This window comes from Desmodus rotundus, chromosome 3 (assembly GCF_022682495.2).
Source record: "Desmodus rotundus isolate HL8 chromosome 3, HLdesRot8A.1, whole genome shotgun sequence".
Lineage (NCBI taxonomy): Eukaryota > Metazoa > Chordata > Mammalia > Chiroptera > Phyllostomidae > Desmodus > Desmodus rotundus.
The window spans coordinates 67,610,170-67,634,622 of NC_071389.1; the positions used below are offsets into that span (position 1 = coordinate 67,610,170).

Sequence of the window (24,453 nt, forward strand, 5' to 3'; positions counted from 1 at the left end):
ATTTAAGTCTTTTATCCATCTTTAGTTTATTTTGGTGGATGGTATAATTTGGTGGTCATTTCATTTTTTTGCATATAGCTGTCCAGATCTCCCAACACCATTTGTTGAAGAGGCCATTTTTACTCCATTTTATGTTCCTGCCTCCTTTGTTGAATATTAATTGACCATAGAGACATGGGTTTATTTCTGGACTCTCTGTTCTCTTCCACTGATCTAAGTGTCTGTTCTTATACCAGTACCAGGCTATTTTGATTACAGTGGCCTTGTAGTTTAGTTTTATATCAGGTATTGTGATCCCTCCAACATTGTTCTTCTTTCTCAAGATTGCTGAGGCTCTTCAGGGTCTTTTTTGGTTCCATATAAATTTTTGAAATGTTTGTTCTATATCTGTGAACTTAATGGTAGAAGAACAGGAGATCTAGTCATACACCTTGTTCACTCACCATCATTCCAGTTAGTGCCTTTATTTTCACCTCTACTTATTTTTTGCAGAGAAAATATTTTAAAACTCCACTGGCAATAAATAAATATATTAAATTATCTTTTTTATTCTCTCTAAAAAATATTTGCTGGATAAATGCCTCTTTACTGTTTCTCGAACTAGCTCAAATGTTATTTTACAAACCAAATAAAAATAAACAAGAGGATGATATAGTATTGGGAATACCACTGAAATAATTACATATGGTATGGCTGTCCTTTATTATTATTTTCTTAGGTATGAAAGTGATTATTTAGAATGAGAAAAGAAATCACAACAGAGTACAATTTCTGGAAAGCTAATATCACAAACACAGGTTATAAATACAGGAATTCTAACAAGTTCTATTTTGTATGATTCTCAAGGAAAGAGAAAACTCCATGTTCTGCATTACTGAGAACATTCCTTTTGTTCTGACTAGGCACCAATGAGAACTGAAGGTTCTACTTATTGTTGTGTACTATAGAGAACCGATCCGCTTGGTGTGGCGAATGTAGCCCAGCCATATTGGAAAACCGGCAGGCACAAATTGGCACACAGGAAGCCAAACCCACAGATCGGCTTTCCTGTGGGAAACCAGGCCTGCATTATACCTAGGCTGCTTTGAGGCTTGCTTTTGCTAAAACTCCCTCACCCTGAATTGAGGCAGCAAATGTTTACTGCGTATCTCGAAAGGAGCTTCCTAAAATCTGTGCTAAACCTCACAAGTATGGAGTGTAACCACTTTTCAGTGGTTACTCCATACTGGAAAAGTTCAACCACTTTTCCCCTTGGTCTACAACATCTTTCTCTTTGAAGTAATTAGAAACATTCTTTCCTTTGTTATCTGTAAAAGGTAATCACCTACAGCAAACCTGTGCATAGTAAATGAGGAACATCCTCAATGTAATGTACCCAGAAAAGCAATAAAAGCCTGTCCAGGCAGGGGTCGGGGCCCTCTCTCTCACTTAGAGAGTGGCCATGCTGTCCCTTTTTCTCCACAGGACTTCTGTAGTCTATGTGAATTTGTTCATCGCAGCCACAACATATGGACCCTGTAGGCCAGAGTCCGCATACGTGTACCTCCTTCACTATGCATATATTTCCAGCACCCTTTGCTATAAGACGTTTTCACATTAGGATGTGACCTTGAGCTCTATCACTTCGTCACCATGTGGAATGAATCAGTGAAGTATTCCTAGAAGCCATTTCTAAATCAGAATGGGGAGCAACTTATCTAGATGTGGAAGTTATTGTGAATCAATAAATATGTCTTGCTAATCCAAACTACTATTATTTCATTGTGGCTAAATCCCCAAAATGCCTGTAGCCACTCAGTGTCACCAGATATGAGGGGATATTTGACTAAGGGGAAAGAGAGTCTTGATCGTTTTTGGTCAAAATCTCTTATTTTTGCAAACTTAAAAAAAAATACCCAAGTAGACACATTGCTAGGGACCCTACTAGAGACTTGGAATGGGCTTGTGCAACTGGGGGCCCTAAAGCTTAAACTTTGTTAGCTTCCTGGTATTTTGAGTAAAAATTCAGAAGAGATGAATGGGAGAAAGGTGAGTAGATGAGGAAAGCAGAAGGAAAGGGAAAGAAAAAAGTCAAATATTGTTTTCAGATCATTTCCATGTAGTTCTTACCTGAAGAGATTATATGAATAAGTGATATTTCATAATCTTCACTGTCTCAATCCACTTGGGCTGCCATAGCAAAAATACCATAGAAGGGGTAGATTAAACATTCATTTCTCATGGTTCTGGAGGCTGGGAAGTTCAAGATCAATGTACTGGCAAATTTGGTGTCTGGTGAAAGCCTGCTTCATGGAGCGTAGATGGCTGTCTTCTCACTGTGTTCTCACCTAGTAAAAGCTGGGAGAGACTTCTCTGAAGTGTCTTTCATAAGGACACTAATCCCATTAATGAGGGCTCCACCCTCTTGACCCCATGATCTCCTAAAAGTCCCATACCATCACACTGGGGATTAGGTTTCCATATATGAGTTCTGGGAGAACACAAATATTCAATCTATAGCATCCATCCAACTTGTTATTCCCATGATAATAATGCATATATGTGTAATTCAAATACAATGATTTTTAAGATGTACTGGAAAATAGTCATGTAGATAAGAGAGTTTTACTTAAGATTACTTGCCAAGGTATATCTTTGGTACTATACCACGGTACTATTACTCAAACATTGCTTAACTTTAAAATTGTTTCTAATTAGAAAATGAGCTATACAAAAAATCAGGGTCATTTTTTATTTTTTATTTTTACTGTTCCCACAAGTATTTAGTAGTAGTTAAACCATGATTCAGGATTCCAGCCTGGGACATACCCAGGTGCCCCAGAGGAAAGGTGGGGTGCAGCCAGTTCAGATCTTCCCAGGAAACTGCCTTCTGCCTGGTAGTCATCCCAGGCCAACACCCAGGATATGGGGCAGAGGGACCTGCACACAAAGACATCATGCCTTTTAGACATCATGGGTCACTGTCTTCTGACAGAGGTGGAAGTGCAGGTAGTTCTGCCAACAGTTCCTGGTTTGGTTCTGGCTGGGGAAGAGGCTGTCAAAAGAGGCAGTCTGGTAGTTCCTGATTTTGGTCTTGATATATTTTGCCATGTTGCTGACTCCTAAAGATACCCCTGAAGCCACTTCAGATTAGTGTGACCCTCAGAAAAGCCACCTCCATCTGACTGAAAGCCAAATTCTAAGGCATTTATTATATTTTAAAGATTTTATTTATTTATTTTTAGAGAGAAGGGAAAGAGGGAGAGAGGGAGAGAAACATTGATGTGCAAGAGATACATCGATTGGTTGACTCTCACACACCCCCAACTGGGGACATGGCCCACAACCCAGGCATGTGCCCTGATTGGGAATCGAACCAGTCACATTTTGATTTGTAGGCCAGTACTCAATCCGCTGAGTCACACAAGCCAGGGCTATTATATTCTAGATTTTAACCTCAAAATGTTTGACATAACTTTATTCAATCCTTCAATTCATAACACTTAAAACCCTTTTTATTTTAAATCAAATACAGATAAAACCAAATGAAGCAAATCTGTAGCTAATAATTATTATATATAAGTATAAAATATGTTAAATAAATACAATCTTACCCTGGCTGGTGTAGCTCAGTGGATTGGGCACCGGCCTGCCAACCAAAGGGTCATGGGTTTGATTCCCAGCCAGGACACATACCTGGGTTGTGGGCCAGATCCCCAGTAGGGGGCTTGTGAGAGGCAACCACACATTGATGTTTCTTTCCCTCTCTTTATCCCTCCCTCCCTCTCTATCTAAAAATAAATACATAAAATACTTTAAATAAATAAATAAATAAATATAATCTTTATTAAGATGAACACTCTTGCAACTAATACTTGGGTCAAGATGTCAAACTTTTCCACCCCCTCTCATAATTACAACCTTCCCCTTCTTCCCAAAATTAAACTAATTTTCTGACTTTTATATTTTCTTCTTTTAACGTATTCTCTATTTTTTTATTGAATTTATTGGGGTGACATTGATTAATAAAATTATGTAGGTTTAAGGTGTATAATTCTATAATACATCATGTGTACATTGTGTGTTCACCACCCCAAGTCTCTATCACCATTTATCCCCCTATAACCTTTTCTACCTCCCCTGACTTTTATATTTTCACTTTCTGTGTTTCTTTACATTTTTATCATCTAAATGTGCATACTTTTGTGTAATTTAGGCTCAAAAGTGTCTCCCTAAGTGGTGGTTGTGAGGAATAATTCAATTAATACATATAAAACAGCTAGAGCAGTTTTCTCACCTAATAAGCATTTGATAAATATTAACTATTGTATTACCTCTGACACTCCTCTTTTCTTATACCAATAATTAAGAATCAATTATCCAGTCACGTTTTAATTAAGGTATCTGAATAATCGAGAGGGTATTATTTGTAGAAATGGTTACTTCTTGGCCAATCTTACGGTACAAGGTCCATATGTTTTCCAAGCAGTTAGTATTTCATTTGCTACCTTGCATGGAGCTTCTGAATGAAGCAGAATGAATGAGTTTTCTTCCTTTGGAGGAACTATTAAATTTTTTTTAAGAAAAAAACAAAAGACCTTTTAAATGATTCCATACCAGCTATTTTCTTCAGGCCAAAATATTCAAAATTCTCTAACTCATCAATCCTCCCACTTCCCTACTCGCTGCTGGAAAGGTTTTGAGAACCTGGGAAAGCGAAGAGCAGTTATATGCACCACTTCAGATGCTGTATACAGCCTTTGCAGGGGACTCAGGAGTGTTCTGACTTCTGCTGATTTTATGTTCTTCCCTCAATTTTTATTGCCCACAGCCATTAACTAAGGAAGTGCCAATCGCCGCTGGGAAGATCTTGTGAACCCGTCTCTTCTGGGGGAAAAATAACACTGACATCTCACATAGTGTAGAAAGTTGGCTCTCAATAAAACACCTATTAAAATGGATGCTAAGCACCACGCGAAAGCAAAGATCAACGGGAACAAGGAACTCGAAGGCTTGCTTAGTCCCAGGGAGACCGTTTGCTGCGGGCCCATTGAGGAGCTGGGCACCAGCTGGCAGAAGTAAACAGAGCTACTACGCCTGCGCACAGCCGTCCCGGGTCACGTGTCCGCGCGGCCCGGGCCTCCCGAGTTTTCCCGGGCGGCAGTTCGGCGCCTCTAAGGGGCCGTCTACAAACTGACTAGAGGCGTCAACCTTTTCCCGTAGGGGGCGGATTCCTGTAGGGGCCGAGCGTTCCGTGAGAGACGCCCATTTCTGTTTAAGGCGCGGAGTGCTTTTCGGTACCTGCAGGGCGTCGCCGTGCTTTTGTGGCAGATGGCCCGCTGTGGGGAGGGTAGCGGGGCCACGATGGTACTTTGGGGGTCCCCTGGAGATTGCAGTAAGGGGTTGCAAAGGAAGGGGCAGTGTGAGCGGCGCCGGCTGAAGGCGTTGGTGTCGGAGAAGCTCAGCCAGGATCTGCTCAGGTAGGAGGAGGCGGGAACTCTGGCTGCTTCAATTCCTCAGGCGCCCACCTCCGCCGCCGAGGCCGTGGCTCCGCGTCGGTGTCTCTGTTCCTCCCCACGGTGTTCTCCTCGCCTCAGGACGCTCGCCAGTCCCCTCCCTGTGAAGTGGGTTCGGTCTCCCTAAACAACCACCCCCGACTGCCTCAGAGACCGCGTACCAGGTTCCAGCAGAAAACCGCAGTCTGTCCTGGGTGTTGACGGGCAGCCCCAGGGTCTGCCGAACTACTCTAACGCGCTCGGTCTCCGTAGACTGGACCCGCAGGGCGGGGTGCCTCCGGGTTTCAACGTCCTGAAACGTACAGGAGCTTTTATAAGCTTAAGCAATTTGAAGAAAAATGATAAAATGGGGCAGAAAGAAATGAATATTTACTTGGAATAAGGAAAAACATAACAAATTACTGTAGCTCTGGAGGTCTCTTTCTTCTCAACTCTTTAAATAGTTTCCGAGAAATGCTTACGTAGAAATACCCCCGATTGCGAGTTGGCTTCCCACCTGCACCTAGAACACCCTGGAGCTCCAGGCAACTCCCAGCTCAGTGAAGGTGCGAGCAGACGGAGGATTGTTGTGAAGTTTACCCCAGCCTATGGTGAATCCAGCTAAAATCATCTCAGTGTATAAAGAAAATGAAGCTTAGAAGTATTTCCTAGCTAATTTCTGTTTCCACCCAAACATTGATTCTTGAACTTTAGTGTGCATCAAACTCACCTGGAGGGCTTGTTAAAATATAGATTTACTGGGCCCCAGACCATAGGTCTGATTTCAGTTGGTCCAGCAGCTATAAACTGAACTTAATAAGGTAAAAATATTTGCTTTTAATTTGGGCCTTTCTACCAGAGAGACTCCTTTGTGTCCACCAGTGGTGGATTAATGGAAAAGATGGAAAAAAGGAGACAAGTTGTTCAGTTTCTAGGGTGAATCTCTGAGGATGAGGTGCTCCTCTTCAGTGGCTTTATTCTTCTGGCTGTATTGTAAGCATAAAGTGTCACGGATTTAAAAGGAAGATAACACATCTAATTTATGTAAAGAAAATGAGGTTAAAAGTATAGAAGGTGGGCAGTTTATCCTCATCCTAGCAACAGTGGAGGATTAGGACCCTGAACTCCCAATTATTACAAGAAAAATAGGTGTAGCATTTTTTAACTACAAAAAAATGTAATATGCTCACCCAGGCACCTTAAATGCTAGTAGTCTTTAAGCACAGCAATATCATCATTTTATTCTACAAATATTAATGAAATAGCTAGTACCTACCAGATACCTAGCTCTGAACGAGGTCCTGAAGAATCAGATTAATATGACACGGCTTTGGTGTTTGTGCTTATACTGTAGTGAGAGGGATTATAACCAAACAAAAACACTGGGCCCCAGGTGGGGCTGTGGAAGTCTTTATTGGGTCACAGTCGAATTATCTCTTGGGGTTGATTAAAATTGGTTAGGTAAACTTAGGAAGGGAGAAGTCAGAGGGGATCTAAACAAGGGGAATGGCTTTTACAAAGGCACCGAAGTTTGAAAGAGCTTGATATAGTTTGGGAAAGCAAGTTGTATTGGATTCTTCCAAACAGTAGGGAACAGAGATGCCTCTGGGTTACCTGAGGTAATAGGATATATGGAGAAGTAAGGAAAAACAGGAAGCAGTTTCAAAATAAAAACGCCAGATCTGATGTAGAATTGGAAAGTTGCTGGGAATGTGGCAGCACCTGTACAGGAAGACCTCACTGAGAAATGAACCATTATTCAGGGCAACTGTAGTAAAAATACCTAATACTTATTGCCATCCTTACTAGACCCTGGGCTGACATGTAATGGTCTATTTGCTCCCCTATGAGGTAAATGTTGTTATTATTCCCATTTAACATATCAGGAAACAGCAGTAGAGAGGAAGTGGGGGAGTCAGAATAAGAATGGTAGCGTCTGGCTCTAGAGACATTAAAGTGACTTGCCCACGGTCACACGACCAGAATTTGATTCCATCTGCCTTCTCTACAGTAGTTATATAAACTTATCTTCTAGTTTCTTTATTCCTTCATCTTTGCTTCGCTCCTTACACATTTCTTTTTCTTACTCTACCTTGGGTTAGCTTTGCAACTCTCTTTGAATGCGATCAGTTGGTCGCTATTTACTATAGAACATTTCTGCCAGAGTGTACTTGTTTAATTATTACATTGGCTGATGGCTAACCTTGGCCCTGTCTATTGCCCACTCATATGTGGCAAGAGCATCAGGGTCATGTGGTACAAAGAAGGGCCATAGATAAATAATAAATGAATTTGCAAGGGGATTGTGGCAGTCAGAGTGACAGTAGATGAGGGTGAATGGGTAAGCTAACAGTAGGACATCATGGAGGCCTTTTTCCAATGAAGAGTTTGGAATGTATTTTGGAGGCAGTGAAAAGCCATTGGTGGGTTGGGTTTTTTTTTTGACACTTGGAATTATATTAGTTTCAGGTGTACCTGTTAGGGTTTTTTTGTTTTGTTTTTTTAAATACAGGATCAACATATTTAGGTCTTGAATTGAGGAAAGAGAAATTATAAACAAAGGAACCAGCCAGGAGATTTTGTAGTAGTCAAGAGATACATAATGGTGAAAGAAATGGAAAAGGTGAAAGGGATTCTTATTTTCAACTGATGAGCTTGATGATCAATTACATGTGGAAGGACAGGGAAAGGAAATGCCAAATAGGTCATGCCAAATCTTAGGACATTTGAAAGGGACAAGCATGGTGAATGTTCAGGAAGCCACATCAAAGAGACAATTGGAAATATGTCTGGAGTTTAGGAGGGTAGTTGGAAGAGCAGATAGATTTAAAGGTTGGCAGCATCACCAGTACCCAGTTGTCCAAACTAAATATTGGAGAGATCCTAGATTATTCCTTTCTTTTCACCTTCTACATCCATTCACCAACTATTGCCAGTTTTATTGCCTACATATATTTTAATTTCATCTCTATTCTCTGTCACTATTCACTTTCTCTTGGCTCAAGCCCTTTAATTTACATCATTCATCTATGCTATATAGTTGTTTTCTCATTTTCGTTCTCATTTTCCCCTAATTTCCCTTCTATGCAACTAACAGGCGATACTTTGGAAAATAAATTTTCATTTCAAACCATTTGGTGATTCCTCTTCAATTTCAAGATAGAGTTAGCTCTTTGCCTCATATTCTTTATCCCTACAGCTTCATCTTCCAGGTCTCATCTCCTCAATACTCTATGCTGACCAATTTGTAGCTCCGCCCTCACATATACCATTGTAGCAAATATGGAGTCTGGAACACCTTGCTATCTTGCTTTGCTTGCCCGACCAACTCTTACTCAATCTTTAAATAAAATCCCATTTGGTTTTCATGTCTTCTATAAGATCTTCTCTGTCTGTCTCTGAAAAAATTTACTTACTTGTGTTACTGAATATATCACGCTCTTCAATTTTCAGGCCTGGCCTCCCTACTTTTATTCTATGAGGGCTGATAATAATTATGTCTTAGGCATCTTTATCCCCCCCAGTGCTTAGTATGTATTACTTGTTCAATAAATTTTTAGTGATAACTAGGTTTAGTCAGCAGTCTAAAATGCTTCAGATAGGGTCATACAGTAGTTGTTGGCAGAGAAATGATGTGGACGGAAGCTGGGTCTTGACATTGTTAAGCCTTTGTGCCAACCTATCCTTCCTTAGATGAGCCAATAAACTTCCCTTAATGTTTCAGAGGTCTGAATCAGATATTGTTACTTGTAACTCATACAAGTGGTTTTATAAAACAAAAGCACTATATTTTCATATTAACAATTTTTAAACACATTAACACATAATTTTTTTTTAAACAGATACTCGTGAGCATCTATTATGAGCAAGACAGACCAGCTGCAATTTTCCTTATTTACTAGGGAAGAAGTGGGAGATGGGAAGATGCGGGGGATGGGAAGAAGGTGGGTGGGAGGGAGGAACAAATTATTTGTACAATTTGAGTTTTTATTAATGTTTGAGAGACCAGTACATTTTTGCATAACTTTAAAAATCACTTATGAAAATAATTTATTGATGCAAATATTGACTAAAATGCATCTGCTTGTTCATTGTTTCCAAGATTCTGAAAGCTTTGCTCTGAAGCATTTATTTTGTTCAGTATAAAAATACAACAAAATTTAACAAGCAGACATTGAGCTCTTGTTATATAGTGAAGATACACAGTTTTTCCTTTGGAGAGTTCACGGTTTAGTAGGGAGAAAGACACATAAAAATGATGATGCACTGACAGGAGTACTGTAATAGAGGTATGTAATGAGTGTGATGAGATCAGAGGAAGGAGCCATTAACTTGGTCTTAGGGGAGTGTATCAATGGCAACATTTTAAGCTTTCATTGTAATGGATAGCTTTATCCATTACTTGTACCTCCTAGAGTGAACTGGTGTGATTGCCAATTATATCCTGCAATATACAAGTCCTCTGAGAATACATACCTTGCTGATGATAATGTTATAGCAATGTGAAGTATTTAATATATAGAGAGAAAAATACATAGTTAACCATAGAGACATTATATTTTGACATTTTCTATTATGCTGATTTCTGTTCTTCCATCACTTTATTATATATGTAATCAGTGGGCATATGTACTGTGTCTGCACATTAGTAAAGGGATTTGAATGGGTTTCAAATCATTTTAATAATAGATTAGAACATGGTTAGTTGTGTTTGGGGTCGGGGGAATGGAAAAGTGCTTAAATGTCACATTCTTGACGCCAAGCCTACATTTCAGACTTGGTATTCAACAATAGTTAGAACAAAGTGTACCAGTTTCTAATCTGTATTGTTTATTGTTACATCTGGTTTGCTGGTGATGTTGACTGTTTACGTTTTTTGCTTCAATTTTAGTAAGATTTTAAAAAGTTGATTCTGCACAGTAATCAACTATATAACTATTTTGTATTATTTTTTCAAAATCTAAAATAGAAAATCAACATAAATAGCAGAAGATAAATTTAATTATAGGATGGCATAAAAAAAGATTTCTTAAAAACATAGTCTTACTCTTCAAGTGAAATTACTTTTGTTTTCACGTATAATTTTCAGAAAATTAGATTCTAAGCCAATATTAAATATTGTCCTTTGGAATGAACTGAGAACAAATTCATTTTTTATTAATATATTTATTTTATGTTACCTCTGTATTTTTTTAGTTTGTGTTATTTTTAAAACTTATTTTATAAAAATGGGTATAATATGTACTTATGAGAATCACTAATTAAACTAGGGTTTCTTTTTATTCCTGACAGGCTTCTAAGGGAAGAAATCCATACAGATGTTACTTTTTCTGTAGGTTGTACTTTATTCAAAGCGCACAGAGCTGTCCTTTTAGCAAGAGTTCCTAACTTCTATTTTCATAGTATTGGACAGACATCAAATAATTTAACAAATTATGAACCTATTGCTGTGGAGAACTTTGAAGCTTCAGAATTTAGAACATTTTTACAGTAAGTGCTTTCTTTATCTTTTTTCTTTTATATTTAAGTCTACTATGTAATTATTTTTAAAACATACTTATTTATTTCATATATTTTTATATCTGTTTTATAAACTTCTAAGAAAAATCCATTCATTTAAATTCCAAATTATCTTAAATTGGTATTAGTAGAGGCTAAGTATTAGAGACTTAGTATTGGGAGAAGCTAAGTACTAACTTGAGATTGAGCCTGAGACAGAAGAAATGAATAGTGTGCTTTTGGTAAATTTGAATGGATTACTCTATGCCAGAATTTCTTAACAGTGGCCACTGTTGACATTGCGGGTTAGATAATTCTTTGTTGTGAGGGCAGTGCTGTGCCTTTTAGGATGTTTAGCAGCATCCCTGGCCTCTAGCCACTACATACCAGTAGCACTTCCCCTCCCTAACCTTCCTAGAGCCCTTCGCCCCCAGGTTGTGACAGCCAAAATGAATCCAGACCTTGCCAGAAGACCTCTGGGTGGGAGTGGGAAGGGGGGGCATGTAAAATTGCCCCCTGTTGAGAACCATTGCTATACTGAATTCTATATTATTGATATTGGTAAAGCTTTAAGTAAATTATGTATGTTTATAAAAATATGAGATCATAACTTTTCATTCTCATGGCTTGTGTGTGGTCAAAATTTTTGAAAATAACTTCCGTTGAATTTGTATTTGGTGAACTTAGAGAATTGTCATTGACTAAATAATGGGATAAACTAATTTATATTAATTCCCATTTCTAATTGAATTCTGTTTTAATGCTTTGCTGTTATCTGCATAAATGTGTAATTATTTGACACTAGTTTTTGCTAATGTATCCAGGAGGGAAGTACTTTCTAGTGTACTTCCTCAAAATTATCTCTTTTTAAAAAACCTATTTAAGTTACTTCAAAGAGAGGTCTTAAATAACTTAGTTTTTAAGAACTCTAGAGCTAGAATGCCTGGGTTAAATTCCCCGCTCTGCCATTTGGTAGCTGTGTGCCTCAAACTTATCTCCTGTGTGCCTGGACTTCCCTCAATTGTAAAATGCCTGGCTGGCATGCAATAAGCACCATAAAAATTATAAACTAAGTTTTTTTTAGGTTTGTAAATCTTTAGGTGTTTATTTGTATTTCATTTTGGTAATTTAAATATTGCCATCCATAATTTCTTCCCTTTCTCTAATATATTGAAGTGAGTATCATTCTAATAGTATTTTAGTAGTTTTCTGTTCTACCATCCCTCACATACACTTACTCAGTAGATATTTATTTTGCCCTGTTTTGGGTAAGGCCCTGTGTGAAGGGCTAGGTTTGAACTGGTTAATGATTTTTTCTTAAAGATTTTATTTTTAGAGAGAGGGGAAGGGAGGGAGAAAGAGAGAGAGAGAAACATCAATGTGCAAGAGATACATCGATTGGTTGCCTCTCACATACCCCAACTGGGGACGTGGCCGACAACCCAGGCATGTGCCCTGACTGGGAATCGAACCAGTGACCTTGTGGTTCGCAGGCCAGTACTCAATCCACTGAGCCACACAAGCCAGGACTGGTTAGTGATTTTTGATTTAGGGGGTGATTAACGATAATAAGTATGAGGAAGAGAAAGATTTTCCCTTTCCTTCCTCTGGTTCTTTAGGCTGGCCAAATAATGAAATCAACAGAAGATAGATTGGTAAGAGAAAAATTTACTCTCGTGCACATGGGAATCCAACATACATGAGAGAGTCAGAGACCCCACATACATGAGAGGTCCAAAGATAGAAAGGGGGGATTGCAGTATATAAGACATTCTTAGCTAGGGATGAGGTAGTCTTTTAACTATTTGCTCATATACTTCTTGCCTATAATCAAAATTATGTTGACTTTAGTGTAGAAAATTCTTTTTGGGTGACTAAGTTTTAAGTATATATTCCCTGACTGGTGTGGTTCAGTGGATTGAGTGTCATCCTGCAGACTGAAAGGTTGCTGGTTCGATTCCTGGTCAGCGTTCATGCCTGGTTTGCAGGCCAGATCCCCAGTTGGGAGTGTATGAGAGGCAGTCAGTCTTGTGCATTGATGTTTCTCTCCCTCTCTCCCTTCTTTCCCCTCCCTCTAAAAGTAAATAAAAATAAAATCTTTAAAAAATTTTTAGTATATTTGTATGATTTAGCTTATTTTTCTTCATTTTATGCTCCGTCTGTTGCTTGAATCATCTATTTTTCTGTATTTCAGAGTTTGTTATTTGACGCTTCTATAAGCATAAAAGGAAAATTCCTTATCCTTGGTGTCCCCCATGTGGAAGAACAGGGTGACATATATAACTTAAACAGATACTTTAAGAGCAATTTAGAAAATCATTGTTGTTTTCTAGTATACATCATAGACTTATCGATTTTAAATGTATACTTTTTTCCAATAGTAGGTAGTGTAGTGGCATTGTTGTAAGAGCAGGTTTGTAGTCAAGCCAGGTGCACCACTTCTAATTGTATGAACTTGAACTAATCACTTATTATTAGTTTCCTCAACTGAAAAAATAGACATAATGATACCTACCTCAGAGTGTTGTTGTTGAGGGTAAATGATGCTCCATAAAGCACTTAGCACAGTGACCTGGCATGTGGAAGCACTGACTACATTTTAACAAGTGTTATTCATAGTAGTTGGCCCTATGAAATTACATATTTCTTCAGCTATTGAGTGTATGTTTATAAGAAGATGCTTGGGTTAGGTCAGATTTTTATGTATTAGAGAAAGGGAGAAATTGCATCAATGTTATCTTTTATTTGTTATCATTAAAAGAATATCATCAATACCATCAATTCCATTATCAGAATATCATCAATTCCATTATCAGTAAAGGAATTGAGGCCTCTGCATGTCCCAACCTGTTTGTGGTTTGGGTTGCTATCTACCTTATAAAGCAAAGGAGACAGTTTGTCTTCTGGGAAGATAGTCATCTTCTCCTCTGGAAAAGCCTCCTATATAGTTGGCTTTGGCATCTTACAGGAATGGGAGGGCAGTTTCAGTTGAGGTAGAGAAGATAGTGGTTGTAACCAGAATGTCCAGAGTGGAGTGTAATTACCTCCAGAACTCATCAGTTAACCCAGCCTGGGCTTCATGACTGTAGTATAAGTGGATTCCTTAAAATAAATAAAACTGATAGAAACAAAAATTGAATGAGAGACAGCATGGTTGAGTGGAGGAAGCACTGGACTTGATAAGGTAGTTATCTGCTTTCTGGCTGTGCATTTTCTTGTTTTATGATTTCTTTTAGCTGTTTTTTTCATACGTACTTAGAACAGGAGTTTGGAGTAAATGGCTTTGTGCTTCATAGCACTTCTCAGTCCTCTCTTTTAAGCACTTAATCACATTCTATTTTGTATTTGTTTAGTCATGTATATCTGTGGTTATATAAACTCCTTGAGATTAGATAATCTCATTGATATGAACATCTACAGTGGTATCTCATGTACTCTCTTGCACATAGAAAGTGTTCATAATGTATCCCCTCTTTTTTTAGTACTTTTCATTGAAACTTGTCTATATTAATATAAGGCATAAGTAGAGGGTTATAATGTAAAATATGAGATTAAAATCTTTTAGTAAAAAGTCAGACAAAATAGATTTTTGAGTTTTTACTATGTGAAACTCACTCCTTTTGATTGTCTTCAATGTACATTATTTCTCTTTAAATATCCAATAAAGATTTTGAAATATTCTATTATGTTGCTACTTATTTTAGAGTCTTTTGGTATATACTGCAGTTAGACTGGAAATACAGTCTTTGAAAAGTTGTTTTTTATACACCGACTTCACATGTGGATCAAATAATTAACAGCACAAAGCAGTGCTTGCTTTATGACCTCGTGATTAAAATTCAACTCAGGATCATAAAAATCATTGATTTCCCAATAAGACTTCCCCTGTTGTTCTTGTGTGAGAGAGTGTATATATGTTTGTATGTGTGCATATGTGTGTGTAAAGGAAAGAACAGAGGGAAGACCTTTGAATTTTCAGTTTAACGTCAATCGCTGGGAGGTGCTAGGATAAAGTGTCAATCGGGTAAACACACAGAGCAACACAAAACAAGGAATTCCATTTCCCCTGCAGTTTTCTCAGGTGGTAGCTATCTCCTCTCCCATGTCCTTTATACTATTAGAACTAGAAGTGGGTGGGATAGGTACACTGTTGTATTAATTATATGATCCTGATGGAGGAGAGATTCCTCCTCCCAGGGTTAGCGAATTCCTGTAAGCAAGCCTTTGATAAGCAAACCAACTAATCCGGAGTTCATTTGGACACCCATCTCCTTTATCTGCTTCTTACACTCCAGAAAGCAATATAGTTTCTGTTCAGAAAAAGTCCAGCCATTGTTAATATGATGAGAATGGTTTGCCCACATGATGTAACCTGGCAGCCAAGAAGAGTAGACTGGAATGCGCATGCATGAGCAATGATGATGTCACTGTACTAGTCAGTAGGGTTTGTAGACACCATTCAATGAGCGTGTGTACTATGTAGCCATCACATTCAAAATGACTGAGCAAATAGAGCCATGTATCTGCATCAAATATTGCATTAAGCTTAACATTCCTCCATGGAAACTACTCAGATGATTCAGATGATTCAGAAGGCCGCAGCTATGGGCAACTGGTGATTGGCAGCTTCATCACGACATTGTGCCTGCTCATGCATCACATCTCTTGCAGACTTTTTCAGCAAAACATAAAATCACCCAGGTGACTCAGTCCCCTAAATCCCAGATTTGGCGCCCTGCGACTTCTGGCTTTTCCCAAAACTAAAATCACCTTTGAAAGGGAAGAGATTTCAAGCCTTTGATGAGATTCAGGAAAATATGACAGGGCAGCTGATGGCATTTGGGAGAACTGTGTGAGGTCCCAAGGTACCTACTTTGAAGGGGACTGAGGTATCATTGTCCTGTGTATAATGTTTCTTGTATCTTCTTCAACAAATGTCTGTTTTTCATATTACATGGCTAGATACTTTCTAGACAGACCTCATATTCCTCTGCCCTAATCATTCCAGGGCAAGGTACTAGACAACTAGAGACCACCTTTATAGCCCATAACCCCCCATTCCTGCACAGAGTTTTTCAAACTATCCAATCCTAAATCTGCTCAGCTGCTTCCCTTGCCTTATGGTTCTTTCCAACCAAACCACAGTAAAGGCTTTTGCCCACACTTCACCCTTGCTCCTTCTGCCTCTAGACCCACCCTGTTTCCCCATTCTGCCTGGTATGATATGCCCCACTTCTCTTGGGAACTGTAACTACTTTTTCAATGGCAATCATCTCCTGTTCTGTTGACCTCACCATACCTCAATAAAACCAAATTCCCAGGTACACTTCAGAATGCTTGTGAACTTTATTACTGTCTCCAGACCTTGTCCCTCCCTTCTTCCTAAACCCCCTGTCTTTGAATCTCATCTTAAAAGTCTATACCACTAGCCAGTCATGTAGAGACCCCCTGGTCAGTCAGCCTCATTACTTAATGAATCTGACGGTTGTCAGTTTCTCTTGTAACATAAATTTTGCTAATCACGTTTGCCACATAGATGGTGTTTTTACTATCATGGCCTCTAGTTCCTTTAATTCCTGTCTTCTGGTAATCTTGTTTTCTGTTATACTTCAACCACTCAATGCCATGTGAAATCCTAAATTAAGTCATTATCAATAACTGCAACCCACCACAATCTGATTCCAAGCATCTCACTCTCTTGACTTCTTCCTCCTGTCTTTCTACCTTGCTCTCTTAAAACTCCAATTCTAATAATTCATCAACTCCACCAGGACTTGCAATTAATCTTACCACATTTTTATTGTTTCTTATCACCCTTATGTTCTCATTTCCATCCTTACTCTACTTAAATTCCTGTTATTGTATCACTTCCTTTACATACAGCCTCTGTTCCCTTGTCCCATCTGAATTTGTCTTATTTTCATGTTAAACCTAAAAACCTTAAATGCAGCTCTTGGACTATCCCATTCCTACATCCATATAGTGGAATAAGACAGGAGAGAAACACATGCTAATCATTCTTTAAATCATGACCACGAACCTCAAGTAGGCAGTTAGTGCTGTTGGTCATATTACATGCAATCACATTATATTTCCCTAGTTTCATTTGCTCTCCCACTCACCTTGCGGATATTTTATGCCTCCTCTTTCTTGAATTTTCAGCTGCTCTTCCCTTACCTTCATTCTCACTTCATTACTTTGCTTTCTGCTTCATTGAGGAAATCAAGGCAATTGGAAGAGAACTAGCACAAATTTCTCCCACATCTACTCACTTGCATCTGCACCATATGCTTTGTCTTTCCTCATGTTACTATTGATGAATTGTCAGTGCTTTTAAAATTAATTCCTCCACATGTCCACTAGATCTCATCCTCTTCCTTTTCATCTACTCAGAGACATTGCTTCAGCAATTTTAACTTTTCAAAAAAACAAGTTTCTTTTGGATCTTATCATTAGCATAAAAACATGGTACTCATACCCTCACCTAAAAAACAAAACCTTCTCCTTACCCCACATCCACTCCAGCTAATACACTACCAGCTAATACCCTAATGCTCTGCTCCCTCTTGCCTCAGATCTCAAGAGTTATCTCTCACACTCCCAATTCCATTCACCTTTTTTTAAATTGAGCTATTCGCATATTATAAAATCCACTCTTTTAAAGTGTATCATTCAGTGGTTTTAGAATACAGTTGACCCTTGCACAATGGAGGTTTGAATGGCACAGGTCCATTTAAATGCTAATTTAAACCCAGGCTATTCAAGGGTCTACTGTATTCACAATGTTGTGCAACAGTCATCACTGTGTAATTCTAGAATATTCTCATCATCCTAAAAAGAAACATCATACCCATGAGCAGTCACTTCCCTCTCTTTCTTCCCCTCTAATTCCTGACAACCAATATTTTTTATGGTTTTGCCTATTCTGGGCATTTCATATAAGTGACATCATATAGTATATGGCCTCTTATGTTTGACTTTTTAAACTTGGTATATTTTCAAGGTTCCTCCATGTTGTGGTGGTTCATCAGTACCTCACTCCTTTTTATGGCTGAGAATATCACCAAGACCATCTCAGGTTTGACAGTTTCATGAGGAGGACTCACAGGACTGAGCATGTAGTCATACTCTATGACTTACTACAAAGTAAAGAGAGAAGACACATGGAGTGAAGTCCACAGGAAACCAGCCACAAGCTTCCAAGGGGCCTTTCCCAGTGGAGTCATACAGAATATGCGTAATTTCCCTAGCAGTGAGTTGTGACATTTCTGAAATGTTCCCAACCAGGGAAGCTCATTAAAGGCTCAACACCCAGGGTTTTTATTGGGGGTTGGTTACATATGCATCCTTTACCTAACATATACCCATATTCTAGACACCTTGAAGGAAAGGAGATGTTTACTATAAGCCAATTATTTATAGGCATAATGAGCCACCCTTGTCACTTAGAAAATGCAAGGAATATCCCCAAAATCATGTTTTAGATACCAGCCAAGTGCTGACTTTGTAAGTCTTACAGAGGATAATAGAACTGGCATGTTAACTCTTCAAAATATGGATATACCACATTTTGTTTATCCATTCATCAGTTGATAGACATTGGGTGGTTTTGACCTAATGTAATGAAAAATTCTGTGAATATTATGTACAGGTTTTTGTGTCAACATAAGTTATATCACTGGGTCACATGGTAAACATTTGAGGAATTGCCAGACTGTTTTCCAAAGAGGCTACACCATTTCACATTCCTACCACCATGTCTGAGGGTTCCAATTGTTCCATATTTTCAACAAAAATTATTATGTATCTTTTTGATTATGGCCACCCTAGTGAATATGAAGCGGTATCTCGTTTCAATTTGCATTCCACTGGTGGCTAATGATTTAGTGTCTATATTGGCTGGTTGCATATCTTGTTTGGAGAATTATCTATTCTTTGCTCATTTTAAAATTGGTTTTTTTGTCTTTATATTTACTGTCAAAATTTCTTATATATTCTATCTACAAGTCTCTTATCAGATAAATTATGTGCAAAAGTTTTCTCCCATTCTGTGGGTTGTCTTCTTTTTTAATTTTTTTAAGTTAGTTTATTTATTTTTTAGAGAGAGGGGAAGGGAAGGAGAAAGAGAGGAAGAGAAGCATCAATGTGTGGTTGCCTCTCATGTGCCCCCTACTGGGGAGCTGGCCTGCAACCCAGGCCTGTGCCCTGACTGGGAATTGAACCGGCGATCCTTTGGTTTGCAGCCTGAACTCAATCCACTGAGCCACACCAGCCAGGACCTATGGGTTGTCTTTTAACTTTTTGGGTGGAATTCTTGAAAGCATAAAAAATTTAAATTTCTACAATTTCTATTTTATCTACCTTTTCTTTTGTTACTTGTGCTTTTGATGTCATGTCAAAGAAACTGTTGCCTAATCCAAGGTCATAAAGATTTATACTTTTATACTTTTAGTTCTTACATTTAGATCTTTGACTAAGTTAATTTTTGTATATAGTATGAACCTGGGGTCCAACTTTATTCTTTCACATTTGGATATCCAGTTGTCCCAGCACCATTTTTTTGAAGAGGCTATTGTTTTCCCATTGGATTATCTGGACACCTGTAAAAGAAGAACACTCTCCTATGTGTCTCTTCCACTCTTAATACTCTACTCATAGAAAACTTTAGTTCTGACACTTCTGGTCACCAGATGTGTTGGGGCGGGTTTCCCTACACCAAGCAATTCTGAGATTCTCCCGACACCCGCTGTCCTTTAGATTTAACTAAATTCTGACAACATATACCACAGGTGCAAGGCTCATTCCCACAAGACTGCTCCCCATTCCCCAATTCAGCGGCCAGTCTCAGGTCCAGGTTGTTAGCTATGCTTCTGGCCAACTGGCTATAACTTGGAGGTTCCCACAACTCCTATCTTATGTTCAATTAATTTGCTAGAGCAGCTCATACAACTCAGGAAAACATTTTACTTACTTAGATTCCCATTTTATTATAAAAGGATATAACTCAGGAATAGCCAGATGGAAGAGATGAACAGAGTTAGGTATGTGGGGAAGGGCGCAGAGCTTCCATGCCCTCTCTGAGCATACCACCCTCCCAGTACCTTCATGTGTTCACCAGCCTGAAGACTCTGTAGACCTCATCCTTTAAGGTTTTTATGGAGGCATGAATGATCAAATCACTGACCATTGATGATTAATTGAACCTCTGTATACAGGTTTGTCATCTGTAAATAGAGATAGCTTTATGTATTCCTTTCCAATCCAGATACCTTTTATTTCTTTTTCTTGCCTAATTGCCTCAGCTAGAATCTCCAACTAAATATTGAGTAGAAGTGGTGAGAGCAGACATCCTTGCTGATCTTAGAAGGAAAACTTCCAGTCTTTCACCATTAAGTATGATGCTAGCTATGACTTTTAAAAATATGTCCTTTATCAGATTTAGCATATTCCCTTCTGCTTCGTTTAGTGTTTTTATCATGATATGGCATTGTATTTTGTCAATTACTTTTTTGTGTGTTTATTAAGATGATTATGTAAGTTTTGTCCTATTGATATGGTGTCTCAGTCCATTCAGGCTGCTATAAGAAAATAACACAGACTAGATGGCTATCAACAACAGAAATTTATCTCCCACAGTTCTGGAGGCTGGAAGTCTAAGATCAGAGTGCCAGCATGGTAGGGTTCTGGTGAAGGCCCTGTTCTGGGTTGCAGACTGTTGACTTCTCACTGTGCCCTCACATGGTGGAAAGAGGCAAGGGATCTCTCTGGAGCTTCTTTTATAAAGGCACTAATCCCACTCATGAGGGCTCTGCCCTCATCACCTCTCCTCCTAATACCATCACACCGAGCATTAAGTTTTAACATTTGAATTTTGGAGGTGGGACACAGATATTCACACCATAGAGTATGATGTATAACATTGGTTTTCATATGTTGAACTACCCTTGATTTCCTAAGATAAACCCCAGTGAGTCATGGTGTATAATTCTTTTTATATGTTGCTGGGTTCAGTTTGCTATTATTTTGTTGAGGATATTTTCATCTTTATTAGTAAAGAATATTGGCCTATGGTTTTCTTTTCTTGTGATGTCTGCATCTGCTTTGGTATCAGGATAACACAGACCTCACAGAATAAGTTGGGAAGTGCTTTATTCTCTTTGGAAAAGTTTGTGGTGGATTGGTATTAATTCTTTAAACATTTGGTAGAATTCCCCAGTGAAGGCACCTTGTCCTGGGTCTGTCTTTGTGGAATATTTCAATTACTAATTCAGTGTTCTGTTTCTTCTTAAGTTAGATTTCATAATGTGTACCTTTCTGGGAATTTCCCACTTCATCTGGCTTATCTAATGTGTTGGCATTATATATTCCTTTTTAACATTCAAAAATTTTATAGACTACTTTTTCAACTTTCTGCTATTTTAGATTGATTTTTTTACAGTTGGTCCAGATTTTAAATGGTTTTAAAATTATGTAATTGTTGTATATGAAGGCTGCACATGGGAAACTAGCTTATAAGAATCACCATTTTTATTAATATTTTATATTTTTTCTTCTAGAATTGTATACTCATCAAACATAAACTTAAAAAACTATGAAAATGAAATTCTTAGGAAAAAGATAGTAGAGAGTGGGGTACCACAAACAAAACATGACTCCAGTTTTCAAAAGTATACGGACAATGATGGAAGAAGACCGCCTATAGAGTTCTTAGATAAAAAATCACCTGATTGTTCTCTTCTGAAGCATGAAACTCCAGATACCAATGATGGAGAGGACAGTTTTATATCCAGTGGTGAGTCATTTTATTTGTTGATTTTTATAAAATTTTATCAACATGAAAGTATATTCTGGTACATTAGAGAAAGCAGACTTCAAAAACCAGCTCTACTGCTCTTTTTATAATAACTAAAGGAAAGTAAATTTTGTGGGTAAATGAAAACATGGTCAACTCTCAGCATTCCCCAGTAGTTGGAGATGGAGTTATTATGAATTACTATACACATAATTTACAATTCTTCTTTTAAGTTTTCATATGGTATAATACTTATTCAAATCTATGCCAATAAAAGCTTTACCAGAGTGTAGAGTCAGTTCTGTTACACAGTATATGCATTTCTTAAAAAAGACCATGCAACACAAAAATCACCATTACTTTTTGTTGTGACACAAAACATTACCAAAAATTTTGTCGTGGCACATTTTAAAAAGATAGGAACGTAATGAAAATGGTAGCTTAGTTTTAAACATGTTAAAAGGTGGAGAAATCTATAAATACTAAAATAAATATGACATTTGACCTTGAAAAGGACCTTTAGTTTGTTTGTGGAAGTGGGTGTCAGTGGGGTTGCAGCTTGTGAGTTATTGTGAATTGATGGAAGGAGGATATTAAAGATATAAACATATAGATATATAGATATATTAAATTTGTAACAGGAAACTTGAGACCTCTGGATCAGAGACAAACAATTTATTACTTACAGAGCATCTTAGTGCTGGTTCCCAACCCCCAGCTGCCATAAGGCTATGTGGTGAGTATCTTTCACATACAGTGAGATTACACCACAGAGAGAAGCACAGAAATTAGGAAAGTTTTATAGGCTGCTGGCAGATCTGCCCATCCTCCTAAAAAGAGAGAGAGACAGAGACAGACAGAGCTTCACTTTGGAAGGTAAATAAATTTTCTCTGGTGAGGGGAGAGGAAAGTAGCTTCACTACCCTGGTATATAAGGAAATAACTGGTTTTGTAACAGGTGTTCAGAACTTGGGGTGCCCAGGAATATAGGACACTCCCCCACTAACATGGCTGGGGGGAGGGGAAACAGAGCAGGGCCATTGAGAGTTACTTTGCATATCTAAAGAAACTGGCCAGTGTTTTAGTAATATTAAGTAGCTGTGCCTGCTACGCTTGGAGCCAGGGAGATGGGCGTGATTCTAACCCATGATGCACCCAGGAGGAGGTCCCCCGGTTACTGCACCAGTGCAGAGGCAGGACTGTGTGATTATGAGTATTCTTTTGTTTCTGAAGGGACTTTGGGATTTAATGGCAGAATTCTGTAACTATTCTAAACCTGTATAACTTTTGAATAAATAGTTCCTTTCCTTTTCATAAGACTCTGGCATTGGGCGTCATGGTTCTTATTGGCGGCAGGCAATAGAACCCAGTGGGTCTGAGACAGTTTGGGGGGGTGAAGAAAGTCTCTAAATCTTTCTGGGGTATCACATTATCTCTAGCTTCTGAGGCATGTTTACGGTTTAATAATCCTTTATCTAAATTTGCCGGTGCTTTTCTCTGAAAGGCCAGACCATTCAGAAGCACAAATATATTAATAGAAGATGATCTCCCAAATATTGGTTGAAATACATCTAAAATAAGATAGAAATTTGTAAAACCAGATATGGATGAGTGTGGCTTATAACATGCAGTGAGCTGAGGTATCTAGTAGATGTTTTAGGTGTGTATTGTTGTTGGTGGGTTTTTTTCGGTATAAAACTTTTATATTTAGAATTAGCCAACTGGACTCAGTTTAGATGATCCCACTTTTGTTGGCAACATCCAAAGCATCATAGTCTGGAGCCAAACATATGCCACCTTCTCCCCATCAGGCCTGATCAGGGTGTTGACCTTAGCCAAATTAATGACATGCAGCTTCTTCATAGCCTGTTGGATCTGGTGCTCATTGGCCTTGACATCCATAATGAACAAGTGTATTGTTGTCTTCCATCTTCTTCATGGCTGACTCAGTAGTTAGGGGGAACTTGATGATGGCATAGTGGTCAAGTTTGTTTCTCCTGGGGGCGCATATCCAAGGATATTGAGGCTGCCCTCGGAGCTGCAGTGTTTTAGGCCTACGGAAGGGGGGTGATGTGTGGATCTTTTTTTTGTGGCTGTCGACACCTTTTAGCACTGCTTTCTTTGCCTTCAAAGCCTTTGCCTTGGCTTCAGCTTTGTGAGGGGCAGGGGCTTCCTTCTTCGCTTTGGGCACCATCTTCATGAAAAGGGTCTGACGTTTTAGGTGTTTATGTATGTATATCCTTCCATGGCTCAGTTCTGCACTGACCTAGTGTTTCTCGTGGACAAACTTGCACCTAAGCAAATGCAAATGCCACCTTATGCTCGGATTGTTCCCTAATATATCAATTGTGTTGGATCACATTTATGTTTTCAAAACATGTGTTACAGCAGAATTGAATGTATTTATATGAAAGTGTCAGTTAACTAATGGATTTTGTTACTGAAGTTTAGTGCAATAATACTAACAAAGTGATTTAAGCTCAGTCAGATTCCTATGATATACATTCACCATACCTAATTATGTTATGGTGAATGAATGAATGTATGTCTATTCTAGGCTTGAGATAAATCCATTCATAAATTTATCTCCTTTAGTCTCAGATAACCCTAAGAGTAAGTGGTTACAGACTGATTTTATAGATAGGACTCTAAGACTTCAGAGTGTAAGGGACATTCTCAAGGGACATA

General features: G+C 38.4%; 1 protein-coding gene and 2 pseudogenes across 2 annotated transcripts in view; 1 reads left to right on the forward strand and 2 right to left on the reverse strand.

The window, feature by feature from the left end:
- Positions 1–2,517: 2,517 nt before the first annotated feature.
- On the reverse strand, positions 2,518–5,047 carry LOC112309155 (cytochrome c oxidase subunit 6B1-like; annotated as a pseudogene).
- Positions 5,048–5,306: 259 nt separating this feature from the next.
- BTBD8 (BTB domain containing 8) overlaps positions 5,307–24,453 on the forward strand; it is a 91,892-nt gene continuing 72,745 nt past the window's right edge. For both annotated transcript variants that reach the window (XM_024565537.4, XM_024565538.4), the window contains exons 1-3: positions 5,307–5,459; positions 10,767–10,964; positions 21,530–21,765. In XM_024565537.4, coding sequence (XP_024421305.3) covers positions 5,311–5,459; positions 10,767–10,964; positions 21,530–21,765 — 583 coding nt within the window. In that variant the 5' untranslated portion in view covers positions 5,307–5,310. The remainder of the gene's footprint in view (positions 5,460–10,766; positions 10,965–21,529; positions 21,766–24,453) is intronic.
- LOC112309326 (large ribosomal subunit protein uL23 pseudogene) lies at positions 23,498–23,988 on the reverse strand (annotated as a pseudogene).